At 34.4% G+C, this 12,767-nt stretch overlaps 1 protein-coding gene across 1 annotated transcript in view; it reads right to left on the bottom strand.

Annotated features, from left to right (window-relative positions):
- The window catches only part of LOC111144475 (Werner syndrome RecQ like helicase), a 143,651-nt gene that overhangs the window by 74,990 nt on the left and 55,894 nt on the right, over window positions 1-12,767 (bottom strand). Inside the window, exons 12-18 of the mRNA XM_022498779.1 lie at window positions 11,277-11,357; window positions 9,165-9,300; window positions 7,753-7,828; window positions 5,196-5,263; window positions 4,798-4,906; window positions 3,796-3,864; window positions 848-930 (exon numbers count right to left, since the gene is read on the bottom strand). Of these exons, the coding sequence (XP_022354487.1) occupies window positions 848-930; window positions 3,796-3,864; window positions 4,798-4,906; window positions 5,196-5,263; window positions 7,753-7,828; window positions 9,165-9,300; window positions 11,277-11,357 (622 nt within the window). The remainder of the gene's footprint in view (window positions 1-847; window positions 931-3,795; window positions 3,865-4,797; window positions 4,907-5,195; window positions 5,264-7,752; window positions 7,829-9,164; window positions 9,301-11,276; window positions 11,358-12,767) is intronic.

The raw sequence follows: 12,767 nt of genomic DNA, 5'->3' as shown, positions 1-12,767 counted from the left end.
GAATATTGTAATATATAACTATACAATGAGATCATATAATATTAGGAAACTAAAACTGGTTGGTTCAACTGAATGTTTCAAATAACAGTACCTATGACTGCAATTTGTGGGTAGCTTATTCTAGCCATCAAGAAGGAAAAAAAAGATAAAAATTTTTGAAGTACAAAAAGGGAACCAGCTATGGATTAATTCTGTATTCACATTTTCTAGGAAATAAGCTCTGACTTACTATCTAACTTTTTAAAACCATACTCAATAGTGGGAAATAATCAAAGGTAGTATGTTTTCCAACCCTAACTACACATCAGAATCACTCATGAAAAACTATAGGTGCCAGGGGACCACCCCAGGCATGTTGAATCAGAATTTTCAAGGTTGGAGGACACTATATTTTTCTAAAGTTGTTAAAATGATTATCACGAACAAAGGTGGAAAACCACTACTGTGATTTAATTTAGATTCAGAATACAGAAAAAAGAAATTATCATTTTACAGAATCTAAGATTCAACATTTATTCAATAATACATGTAAATCCCTGCTATATGCCAGGTACTGCATTAGGGCATTTTTTTTTCCCCAAAAAGTTTATAGTCCAGTGAAAGAAAAGAGATATATAAATACACAATTTATAATACAGGAACCTGATTTCTACAGCAGAAGGACTTTTAGGTACTAGGGGATAAGACTAGACAGACATCAAGTTGGAAAGTCAGAGACTTCCTGGAGGAAATACTGTCTGAAATCAACTTTAAAAGAAGTGAAATCCAATATCCAACCACATATTTAACTTTAAAGGATAACTCAATTAAGTCAGTACTTATAAAAAGATCCTATGGTACCACTTACCAATATTAGCCTGAAGTTGCTGGAGTAGGCTCAAGTTACCTGAACAGAATTCTGGAGTTAGGTATACAATGCGGTATTTGCCTCTGTAAAAATAAGCAAACAAAAAAGAAACAGGAAAGGAAATATTCTATACTAAAGGAAACAATCATCCAGTGAACTACAACTTAAAACCGTAACACCTGACAAATTTTTAAATGATACATTACACCACTTAAAACTAAAAAAATGTTATATGCATGTATATATTCACACATATTAGTCCTCTGACTCTACTTCAACAAAGCAAAATGAAAAGTGGCTCTCAGGGGGTATTCAGCATTAAGGTGACATTAGAAGCCATGTTCTAATTTCCAGCAGTCTAGCCCCAAAACTATAGTGTTTGAGTTAAACAATCAAGCCTTTTATGTGCTGGCAAACCACCCACATACCACCCTCCTTCTTGGAGAACTATAACCCATCACCCTCCCACTGACTCCCTCCCCATGAATAAGCCCATAGCACCCATGTTTCTCCTGTGTATTTTGTTCTCTTGCCTAAATACATCTTCTTGGGACAGGGTTAGCAACTTTATCGATGTCAAATCAATTAGTCTCTGTCCTAGATTTTGGGGGTCTGACCAAGAAACAACTAATCAGTCCCTGCCAATGGCAAGACCTGTAATATTTGAAAAAAGTTGTTGCAGAGTGGTCTTCTCCATCTTGTGACTAGAAAAGCGGAAAATGCTCATTTCCTCAGAAGAATAAGGAAGACACACAGAGACTATAAATAAAAGAAAGCCTTATTGTATTCTTGATACCCAATTCCAAGTCTCTTCCTAAGGGGTGGATAACTTGTGTTCACTGTGATCCATGAGACATTCCTATATCCTTAATACAAAATTCAGTATTTGCTTAAGCTAACTTGATTTTTTTCTGTTCTGGGCAGACAGAATCCTAACCAAGACAATGTTTGTAATAAAGGTTAGTAGGGCATTAAAAATATATAGTCTCCTTTTCATTCTACCAAGTGAAAACATAAAGTAAAATAGAATGAAAATTAATTTCCCTTATAAAAAAAGACTTTAAAATATTTCATCTACTGCATGCTAGGCATGGCGCTTTCATTAGGAATTAGGAACAAAATAGATATGCTTTTAATCTCATGAAATTATTCAATATTCTAATTCACATTAGAAAACAGTATAAATAACAAGCTCTGATGTCAAACTGCCCAAGGTTTGAGTCTCAATTCGGCTTCTTATAAGCTAAGTGATCTTAGCTAAGTACTTAACTTTAGTGTGCCTAAGTTTCTTCAGTGTAATATAGTAATAATGATTATAAGGACAGGGGCACCTGGGTGGCTCAGTGGGTTAAAGCCTCTGCCTCCATATGATGTAATGTATTCACCAATAAAAAAAAAGGAATGGGGCGCCTGGGTGGCTCAGTGGGTTAAGCCTCTACCTTCGGCTCAGGTCATGATCTCAGGGTCCTGGGATCGAGCCCCGCATCGGGCTCTCTGCTCAGCAGGGAGCCTGCTTCCTCCCCTCTCTCTCTGCCTGCTTCTCTGCCTACTTGTGATCTTTCTCTCTGTCAAATAAATAAATAAAATCTTTAAAAAAAAAAAAAAAGGAATGAACTACTGATACATGTAACAAGATGGATGAATCTCAAAGTAATTATGCTGTGTGATCTACACCAGACAAAACAAGAGCACATATTATAGGACTAATTCTGTTTATGTACAATTTTAGGAAATGTAAGCTAATCTAGAGGGACAGAAAACAGATTCATAGTTACCTGGTGAGTGAAGTAAAGAAGGTAGGAAAAAGAGAGGGGGATGGATTACAAAAGGTATGAGTATACTTTGAGGATGACAGATATATGTTCATCATCTGGACTGAGGTGATGGTTTTGTGGGTGTTTATATGCCAAACTCACCAAATTAGATATATTAAGTATGTAAAAATTATTGTATGTCAATTATACCTCAATAAAAGTAATTTAAGATGTTTAAAGAGAAAGAAAACATACATTCAAAAAAATTTATAGGAATGTTCATAGCAGCTTTATCAGTAATAGCCCTAAACTACAAACAGCTTAGGCATCTACTGATAAGGAAATGAAAAAACAAACTATGGTATTTTCATACAATGACATAGCACTCTGATATATTTTTAAAAAAAAACACGGACACATACAACATGAAGTATTCTCAAAACCTTTTGCTGAATGAAAGAAGTCTTACAGGTAAGTTCATATTGTATGACTCCATTTATATGAAGTTCTAAAACAGACAAAAATATGGTAGAAAAAAAAGACAGTAGTCTGCCTTAAAATGGAGAAAGAAGGACAGACTGGGAAGGGACATGTATAAGCTTTCTGGAGCGAGAATAATACTCTATACCTTGATAGGGGTTTGGGTGATATATTTGTATGAATTTATCAAAACAATAAATACATATATATATGTGTGTTTACTAATAAAATACATACATGTTAATCTATATAAATACACACAAATTTTTGTATGTATTCAAAATTTCATTCTTATTAGGAATTAAGCCATCTAGGACTGGTGGGACAAGAGATCTAGAATCCAGTCCCTGCTCAGCCATTAACTCATCGAATGACTTTAAGCAAATTATTTTCTCTGGGCCTCAATTTGTTCCTCTGTAAAAGGAGATACCTACTCTCCTAATTCTTGTTCAAAACCAAAATTTTAAAACAATATGACAACAATGCTAACGTTACAGTCCAAGAACTAAAAATAATAGATTTAAGTTTGAAAGATTTTTAAATTGAACAATTCTATAAATGTACTATAAAAACAAAGTACATTTTTAAATCATGAACATTTTGTCCACAAATTAAATAAAAATTTTTATATAAATGTTTAAATAAATTATATATTTTTATATACAATTTTGCATAAAATTCTCACATACATCAGAAACCATATAAATTACTCACGATTTAATATCTTCTAGAACATTTTTTGACTGTGCTGATCCCAGAAAACAAGCTGGAATGTTGGACATTCTATAATAAGAAAAACAAGTATTCTTGGAGCCATGTACATACTACATAGATCAACTTCATTCTTAAGGACTAAGGAAATACAATGAACAGTCCTCTTCTTTACAATCCTCACTCTTTTTGTAACTCACTAATTTGATAAACAAATTCCTCCAAAGGCAGTATTAGAAAGCAGGTTGTTGGGGCACCTGGGTGGCTCACTTGGTTAAGCATCTGCCTTTGGCTCAGGTCATGATCCCAGGTTCCTGGGATCGAGCCCCACTTCGGGCTCCCTGCTCAGTGGGGAGCCTGCTTCTCCCTCTCCCTCTGCTCCTCCCCCTGCTTATGCTCTCTCTCTCTCTCTCTCTCTCTCTGTCAAATAAATAAAATCTTTAAAAAAAAAAAAAAGGAAAAAGAAAGCAGGTTGTCAGGGCAGGTTTTTCAGAAAAATTGCAAGCTCACATTAAAGAGGTTTAAAATTTTTCTGTAACTAAAAATTATACTTCCATGTATATACTTCATACCAAGCTAAAGAGCAAGGGTAACCAAAAGAGAAAAGAATTTTGAGATATGGATGTAAACTGGCTTAGAGTTTGCGGTTACAAAAATTTTTATTGAGACCATCTGGTAGCCTTGGATTATAAAGAACTCAAGTAAAAAGATAAGTTCTTCCACCAAAGAGTCATTTATCACTAAAAAAGACAGAGCAACATTCACAGAAATGTGTTACTGGGAACTAGATTTTAACATACACGATAGGTCACATGTTTCCCTCATGAAAGAAAAAAAGGGTGATAATGTAGCAATGAAAACATTACTAGGGCACCTGGCTGGCTGAGTGGATAGAGGCTGCAACTCTTCATCTTGGGGTTGTAAGCTCAAGCCCCACATTGGGTGAGCGATGACGTAAAAATGGAAGGAAGGAAGGGAGGGAGGGAGGAAGAAAACATTACTTACTTAAGCTGGAGGACTTGGTCTTCCATCAAAGAAATAAGAGGAGAGATGACAAGGCCAATCCTGCCTGAATATACAGCGGGGTACTGGAAGCACAAACTCTTTCCATATCCTGGAAATAAAAATAATGCACTGATAGATATAAAAATAAAGCCTTGGTACTTTGATTTCTTCCTACAATGTACTTGTGTGAGATGAACGGTCCTTACTAACATGCTATCCTCTTAAGAGCTAATTTCTGCATAAATTTGAGCATCTAATCTCAGATCACTCTCTTCTGTACTTTATACCATTTGCATTTGTATTTATATTTTGAGAGTGTAATAAAAGATCACACATTTAAAAACCTTTAAGTTTTATATTTTAGAGGACTAAGTTATTATTGCTTATGTACAACTTACCAGTTGCCATCACAACAACATTATCTCTCCTTTCTTCCAAAACAGAACGAATCACCTTCCACTGAACCCTGGAGGGTAAAAAGCAAAAAAGCTATTTTGTTTTACTAACAAGAAACCCAAGGACAAGTGGAAAATGTTTAATTTTTTCACTACCTCTAACAGAATTTCTTTTTCTTTTTTTTTAAGACTTTATTTATTTATTTGACAGATAGAGATCACAGTAGGCAGAGAGGCAGGCAGAGAGAGAGAGAGAGGAGGAAGCAGGCTCCCTGCCGAGCAGAGAGCCCGATGCGGGGCTCGATCCCAGAACCCCGAGACCATGACCTAGAGCCGAAGGCAGAGGCCCAACCCACTGAGCCACCCAGGTGCCCCAGAATTTCTTTTTCTTAAAGACTGTATGTATTTATTTTACTTTTTTTAAAGATTTTTTATTTATTTACTTGACAGACAGAGATCACAAGTAGGCAGAGAGGCAGGCAGAGAGAAAGGGGGAAGCAGGCTCCCCGCTGAGCAGAGAGCCCGATGCGGGGCTCGATCCCAGGACCCTGGGACCACGACCCGAGCTGAAGAGAGAGGCTTCAACCCACTGAGCCACCCAGGCGCCCCTATATATTTTATTTTAGATTGTATTTATTTGGTTTATTTTAGAGAGAGCATACACATGTGCAAGTAGAGAGAGAGGGAAAGAATCTCAAGCACACTCCATGCTGAGCACGGCCATCAGGGGGCTCGAGCTCACCACTTGAGGAGATCACAACTGGAGCAAAAACCAAGAGTCATAAGCTTAACAGAAAGTCCCACCCAGGCACCCTTCTTTTTTTTTTTTTTTTTTTTTAAGATTTTATTTATTTGACAGAGAGAGAGAGAGACATCACAAGTAGGCAGAGAGGCAGGCAGAGAAAGAGGGGGGAGGAAGCAGGCTTCCCGCAGAGCAGAGAGCCCGACGCGGGGCTCGATCCCAGGACCCCGGGACCACGACCTGAGCCGAAGGCAGAGGCTTTAACCCACTGAGCCACCCAGGCACCCCCCCAGGCACCCTTCTAATAGAATTTCTTTTACGTTTTTGAGCTTCAATATATAGACATAAATTTATTAATTAAAATAAAAGAGGGACAACTGGGTGGCTCAGTCAGTTAAGCATCTAACTCTTGATTTTGACTCTGGTCATGATTTCAGGGTTGTGAAATGGAGCCCCATATTGGGCTCTATGCTGGGCATGGAACCTGTTTAACATTCTCTCTCTCCCTCTCCCTCTGCCCCTCCGGGCACTTGCATGCGCAAGAAAGTGCACGCACCCTCTCTCTCTTGCATGTGTGTGCACATGCTTTCTCTCTCTAATTAATTAATTAATTAAAGAAATGCTCCAGAGGCCAGGATTGCCTGAGAAGGGACATGAGGGAACTTTCTGGAGTTACTGTAATGTTCCATATTTGACTAAAGGGTTAGGCTACATGGGTACATGCATGTCCTTTAATATGTGCAAATGCACATTTAAGGTTTGACCATTTTCTTGCATGTAAATTTTACATCAAAAGAATAAACCATAAATATTTAACTATAGTTAATGATTTATACACTGAAGTACTTAGGGAGATAAATAATGATGTCCAGTCTACCCTAAGATGCGTTTTTTAAATTAGGTAGATTAAGGAATGGATAGAGAAGTGATAGATGGATATTATGATAAAGCAAGTATACTAAAATGTTGAATATACAGGTATTCATAGTAAAAAAAAATCTTTCAGCTTTCCTGTACCTTTGAAAATTTTTTTAATAAAATGTTGAGGGAAAAATCAATAGGAAAGGTGATCTTCTGATGTGCTGATAATGACCTATTTTTTCCTTATGTGAGTCCTGGTTACACAGGGCGCTTGTAAAAATTCATTGATCTGTACATTTATGTGCACTTTTCTGTATGTAGAACATAGTTCAATTAAAAAAAAATTTATGATCAAAGAAGAAGAAAGAAATGTTTCCATGGGTTAAATTTTAAATTTGCAGAATAGGAAAAAATGCAGTCTAGGTTTTTACATTCTTATTAGTTTTATTCAAAATTACTTGTTCCTCACCTCATTTTTATTCACCTTATTTTAATACTTATAAATGTGCCCCTTTAGACATAAATACATTTGAATATATTAAAACTGATAAGATTATCACTATTCTTCAAACTGTTATCTCATGAATTTCTATTATATCAGCATGCTTTGGACAGAAAGTTGTATGAAATAGACAACACAGATACTTAATGAAAAACAAGTCAACATTAAATTAAGATTAATTTATTAATGTGTTTAAACTAGTATCTATACAGAACTCTCTATGGTAAAGAAAATCACTTTCCTCTCATAAATACAATTTGTAGATACAAATTTTAAGTAAGTATTATTTTAAAATAACTTTGTAGTTATTTTAGTCACTTACAGGAAATGCAGTGTAGAATGTATAAACTACAGTGAAGTTTTGCTATTACTATTAAACAGATGGATTATTTGCCATTTTTCCTTTGTGAAGAAAATTGTAAATATGCAATTTAATTAACTGAGATTATACTCACGGCTTAAAACTGGAATGGCCAAAATAGATCTTGAGGAAATTAATTTGGCTTGCATTAGGTCCTGGTAATGAATGGTCTTAAAATAAAATGAAATAGTCATTTATGTTATAATACAAGTGATAGGGAATGAAAGTTTTATTTCATCAACTTCTTTTAAAGAATACAGTGGTAAGTACCAGACATCACTGTTTCCTGTCTTTTAAATCCAACTAATTCAGTCCTCTGGATACCAGTCATGATTTTAGTTACTTTGATTATCACCTAATAACAGATTAGAACTTTGTGCTTCTACTACAAAATGGTTCACACTTTGTCAACACTGTAAGAGAACAATGTTTTAGAATTTGCTAGTCTGCTATAGCGCTAAAACCTAACGTTTAAACCCAACTATGGCAAGCGACATACCAATGCAAATTTCACAATACAACCAACTTTAAATTAATAGTAATCAGAAATTACATTACTATCACAAAGAAATCCACAGATAAAATTAAATCTTCATTTTAGTTAGCTATCCACCAAATCCTTGACCACAATTCTAAAGGCATAGAACAATGGAGTTACATTGATTTTATTCAACTAATTTTTATTTTCTATGCAGGTTGAACAGTTCATGAGTGGCCAAGGCAGAGCAAAGCAAAGAATCAAGACCACTCATCTATAAACAAATGAAAATTCATTATTAGATTTCTTAGCTTTTAACAATTCTAAATAGAGAACTAAATTGATTTGGAGATGTTATGCCTTCATTTCTTTCATTTCTTCATTAATACAAGAAAACAAAGAGAGTAACATTTTCTTTAACATTTTTATGTACTTTCCACCTACAATATGTATTTTAATTTTCCCACACTGTAACACTGATGAATATAGCTCTTGAGGAGTGTTCTACTTTATGAGAAGACCCCGTGGTTTGCCATAACAAATACTGTCACTTACACTTAAATAATAAGAGAGGTTCATTTCATGGATTCCTAACTATAGTTGGCATACACAGTAGGAAAATCAGTCCATTTTGCTGCCTGACATTGTGCCACTTGTTTGAAGGAATAAGTTCCTAAAGAACAAACACCATGTATCTATGCCGTTAACAATAATGTTTACTTTAAGTCATTAATGATTCTTAACAATGATTTTCTATTATTTTGACAAAACACAAAATTCAGGATGAAAAGTTTCACGTCACCAAATGCACCAAACACCACAATGCTTCTATCCCTCTACTTTCATAAATGGTAAGATTGTTGCTTTATAAAGACCAAACACCAAAGCAGCTTATGACAAGGTTTTAGGACCTCATTAATTACACACCATAAAATCCTTGCCTCCAAAATGTTTAAAAACTGGATGCTAAATTAGAGTCAGCAGTAGGTAGGAGAGGTGAGTCATTTCAAACATGTTCCAGCGCTTACCTGCACCCTCCTCTTCTTCTTCAATAGCTTCAATCTCATCTTCGTCATCTTCAAAATGAACATCCGGATTTCTTTCCATGTCTCTGCATTTTGAATGAACTGGATCTGCCGTGCCAGTATTTAGGTTTTCTAAAGACTGAAAGTTTAAAAGCAATCTTAAAAGCAAAACCATTGACAGTGTTGCATCTTTTTCACCCAACACAAAAGAAGTATTATTAACAGAACCTACAATTTTGTTCAAAGCTGGCAGATGTGCAACCAATACCACAAAAGAACATGTGTGCTCTAGTTTAAATATGTGTTCAAGAATGGTTTCTAAGGCATAAGGCCAAAGATGGAATACTTCCAGCATAAACAGGGTTCGTTAATAGCATATCATAAACTGCCTGTGGGGCAAGTTATCAAAATTTTGAATAAAATTTGAATTTTTTTCCTTTATCATACTTCAGTGTTTTCAATTGCCAAGAGGTAAATGTGAGTTTTACTGATATTTTTGTAATGAGTTTCTCCTATCATGTGTCAGCATAAGATTTAAACAGTAAGCAAACAATAAATGTTTCTGTGAATTATGTGAATATGCTTATGTGAATTATGAAAACAATAAAAGATGCAAATTTTAAGAATGGAATATTACAAATGTGAACAAAGTTGCTCTTTATTTTGGCTTGACAATATTGGATTTTCTCCCCTAAATGAAGATTATCCGTTTAAAGAACATTAGGATATTTCAAAATTATTTCGTCTGCACAGTTTTTTACTGAAAAGAGACCACATTTTAAATGTGGTCTCATATTAAACCACAGTTCTCATTTTCTCTTTTTATTAAACCTTCCATTTAATAAACTTGACTTTCATGGTTTTCTAAAAAGTGTATTCATTTCAGGCCTGGAAAAGAAAAAGAGTGATTCTGTTTCTGATTTTTTATTCAAGTCAACAAATATACTTAGAAAAGCATTTTGAAAATAAAGTTCTCTCATATGGGTATCCAGATTGCCTTCTAAGAGGTTCAGTATACAATTTAAGTTTGTGGAAGTCTGCAAGTGTCCTGTACATGTGCTACTTGAACAGCACTCCTCAGAGAAATGGCTAATCAATTATGGAATATGATTTAGTATTTATGTCCTATTATTACTACTAGCTAATATTTATTAAACACTTAAGAAATGCCAGGCTCTGAACAAGCTCTTCACAAATAACACCTTAAATAATAACAGCTATTAACTGAGTATCAAAAAGACTAATAAGAAACTTGCCCAAAGTCACAGAGCAAATAAATGGAGAAGCTGGGATTTAAACCCACATCTAAATTCAGACTCATATTCCTAATCACTACTTAGTGACTCCTAATCACTATATTCCTAATCATATTAGGACTATGATTCCTAATCACTACTTACTACTCCAGTTTATAACGAAGAATAAGGAACCTAATCTCATTTTGTTAAAAAAAGAACAAAAATTTCACATCAATCTAAAGATAAGGAATAAAAAGCATGAATAACAATGAACTTCTGTGTTTTTCTTCATTTTCAATTAATCTGAAATTTAAGATTTTCTTATTGTCCATCTCTGGTTCATCCCTGGTTCAATCCTGACAAAGAAACTGGAGGTTGGGGGTAGTGGTAGAAAATTTGTAATTACAAAATAATATTTTCAACTTTGATAATAAATTAGTGGAAAATGAAATAATTTAAAACATTAGAAAATGATATATAATATATCCATAGTAACTAAAGCCAAAAGAAGTAAAGAAGAATATTGAATGTATACCAACAAAACTCCCAAATAAAAGGGGATACACATGGATGGGAAGAGAAAGAAACCTATTTCAACAGAGGAGGGCAAAATCACTACCAACATTCTAGGAAGAGATTAAAAGAAGTGACCTGACAAGAATATGTTTTATAATATGTAAGAGTTAGTATACTGCTACTAAAACATTATTCATAGGCCATATAAAGATGTAAACAAATATGAAACGGAAAATAAAATCTAATGGTTATATAAATGATAGTAATCTCATTGTGGGGGGACATTTAGAACTAGGTAATATTTTACATAATTGTCCTTTTTGAAAGAACTAGAAGTAAATTTTCATAATTTCAAACATACCTTAATCATCTCCATTTCTAAATCTTCATCACTTTCAATTACATAAGATAGATCCTCTTCTTTATCCTTAGAAGATAAATGTTTTAAAAAATATTTTGAACATTAATTTTCCAATATAATTGACCTCATACCCTGTTTTCTACAAAATAAAGTTCCTATACACTAGATATCTGTAGACAACTTCCTCTTCTTGCCTAATAGATAAATTTATAATACCTATTTACGTGGTTATATGAGGCATAGATAGGAAGAAAGGGTAGTAAGGAAGAAGAAAAAGAAGGAGAATAAACAGAAACAAAGAATCAAAGAAAAAGAGAAAGAAAGAAATGTAATTGGAAAGATAGACAAGAGAGACAGACTTGATATAAAGCCCACAATCTAAGACAGAGTACAAGTGATAAGTTCAACAATAGTTAAACAATATCAAACTGTGTGTCCCAACTTGAGTACAAGAACCTCTTTACTGTGTTGAAAATTTCTATCCTATTTTAAGAGAGTTGGTTCTTTTATATCCACTAACTTTAAAAAGATCACAAAAAGCTCCTATGACTGTAACAATACCTTTAAATAAATCATTATTTTACAAAGGGCTTCTACAAGTACTTGAAAAATAGTGTCAGATAAGTTATTTATACAGCGGTTGTCAATGTTGGGATATGAGAAAACTTTATACTAATTTGGGAATCCCCAGGAAGCAAGTGTCCAACAGCATGGGACCCCTGAATAAAAGAAATGTAGAAGGACCCCAAAAGTCTAATATTTAAGTTGAAAGTAGGAAAAGGAAGCATAGTCATAATTAATCTGCAAAAACCAGTCTTAAAAAAGGATTTTATTTTTATTTATTTATTTATTTATTTGAGGGGCTGGGAAGGGCAGAGGGAGAAAGAATCTTAAGCAGGCTCCTTGCCCCAATGAGGGGCCTGATCTCACAACACGGAGATCATGACCTGAGCCGAAATCAAGAATCAGACACTTAACAGACTGAGCAACCCAGGTGCCCCTTAAAAAACGATGTTAAGGGGAGCCTTGGTGGCTCAGTGGGTTAAAGCCTCTGCCTTCAGCTTAGGTCATGATCCCAGGGTCCTGGGATCAAGCCCCGGTTTCGGGTTCTGTGCTCAGCAGGGAGCCTGCTTCCCTTCCTCTCTCCCTACTTGTGATCTCTGTCAAATAAATAAATAAAATCTTTAAACAAATAAAAAAGGATGTTAAAATAAGCTTTATAAAAAGAGAAAAAAATTCTTTTACTTTTAAAATAGGATCTTTAATAAGTAAAGAAAAAAACTGCTAATTATCACACAATAAAAATGGCAAGAATTGGGATAAAAGATGACAGATCATGAAATCCTGATCATATTCTATATTATGATACGAAAAATACTGTCTTAAAATGTATACCTAATAAGAAATTTTCAAAAAGCTAAAGCGTGATGCAGACATTAGCAAATGATATTTCCTAAAAGGGGAATCTGTTTTAAAAGTGGTTGGTATGAG

This window comes from Enhydra lutris, unplaced genomic scaffold (genome assembly GCF_002288905.1).
Source record: "Enhydra lutris kenyoni isolate GAN:26980312 unplaced genomic scaffold, ASM228890v2 scaffoldscaffold11, whole genome shotgun sequence".
Classification (NCBI taxonomy): domain Eukaryota; kingdom Metazoa; phylum Chordata; class Mammalia; order Carnivora; family Mustelidae; genus Enhydra; species Enhydra lutris.
This window is presented reverse-complemented; position numbering and strand designations above follow the sequence as displayed.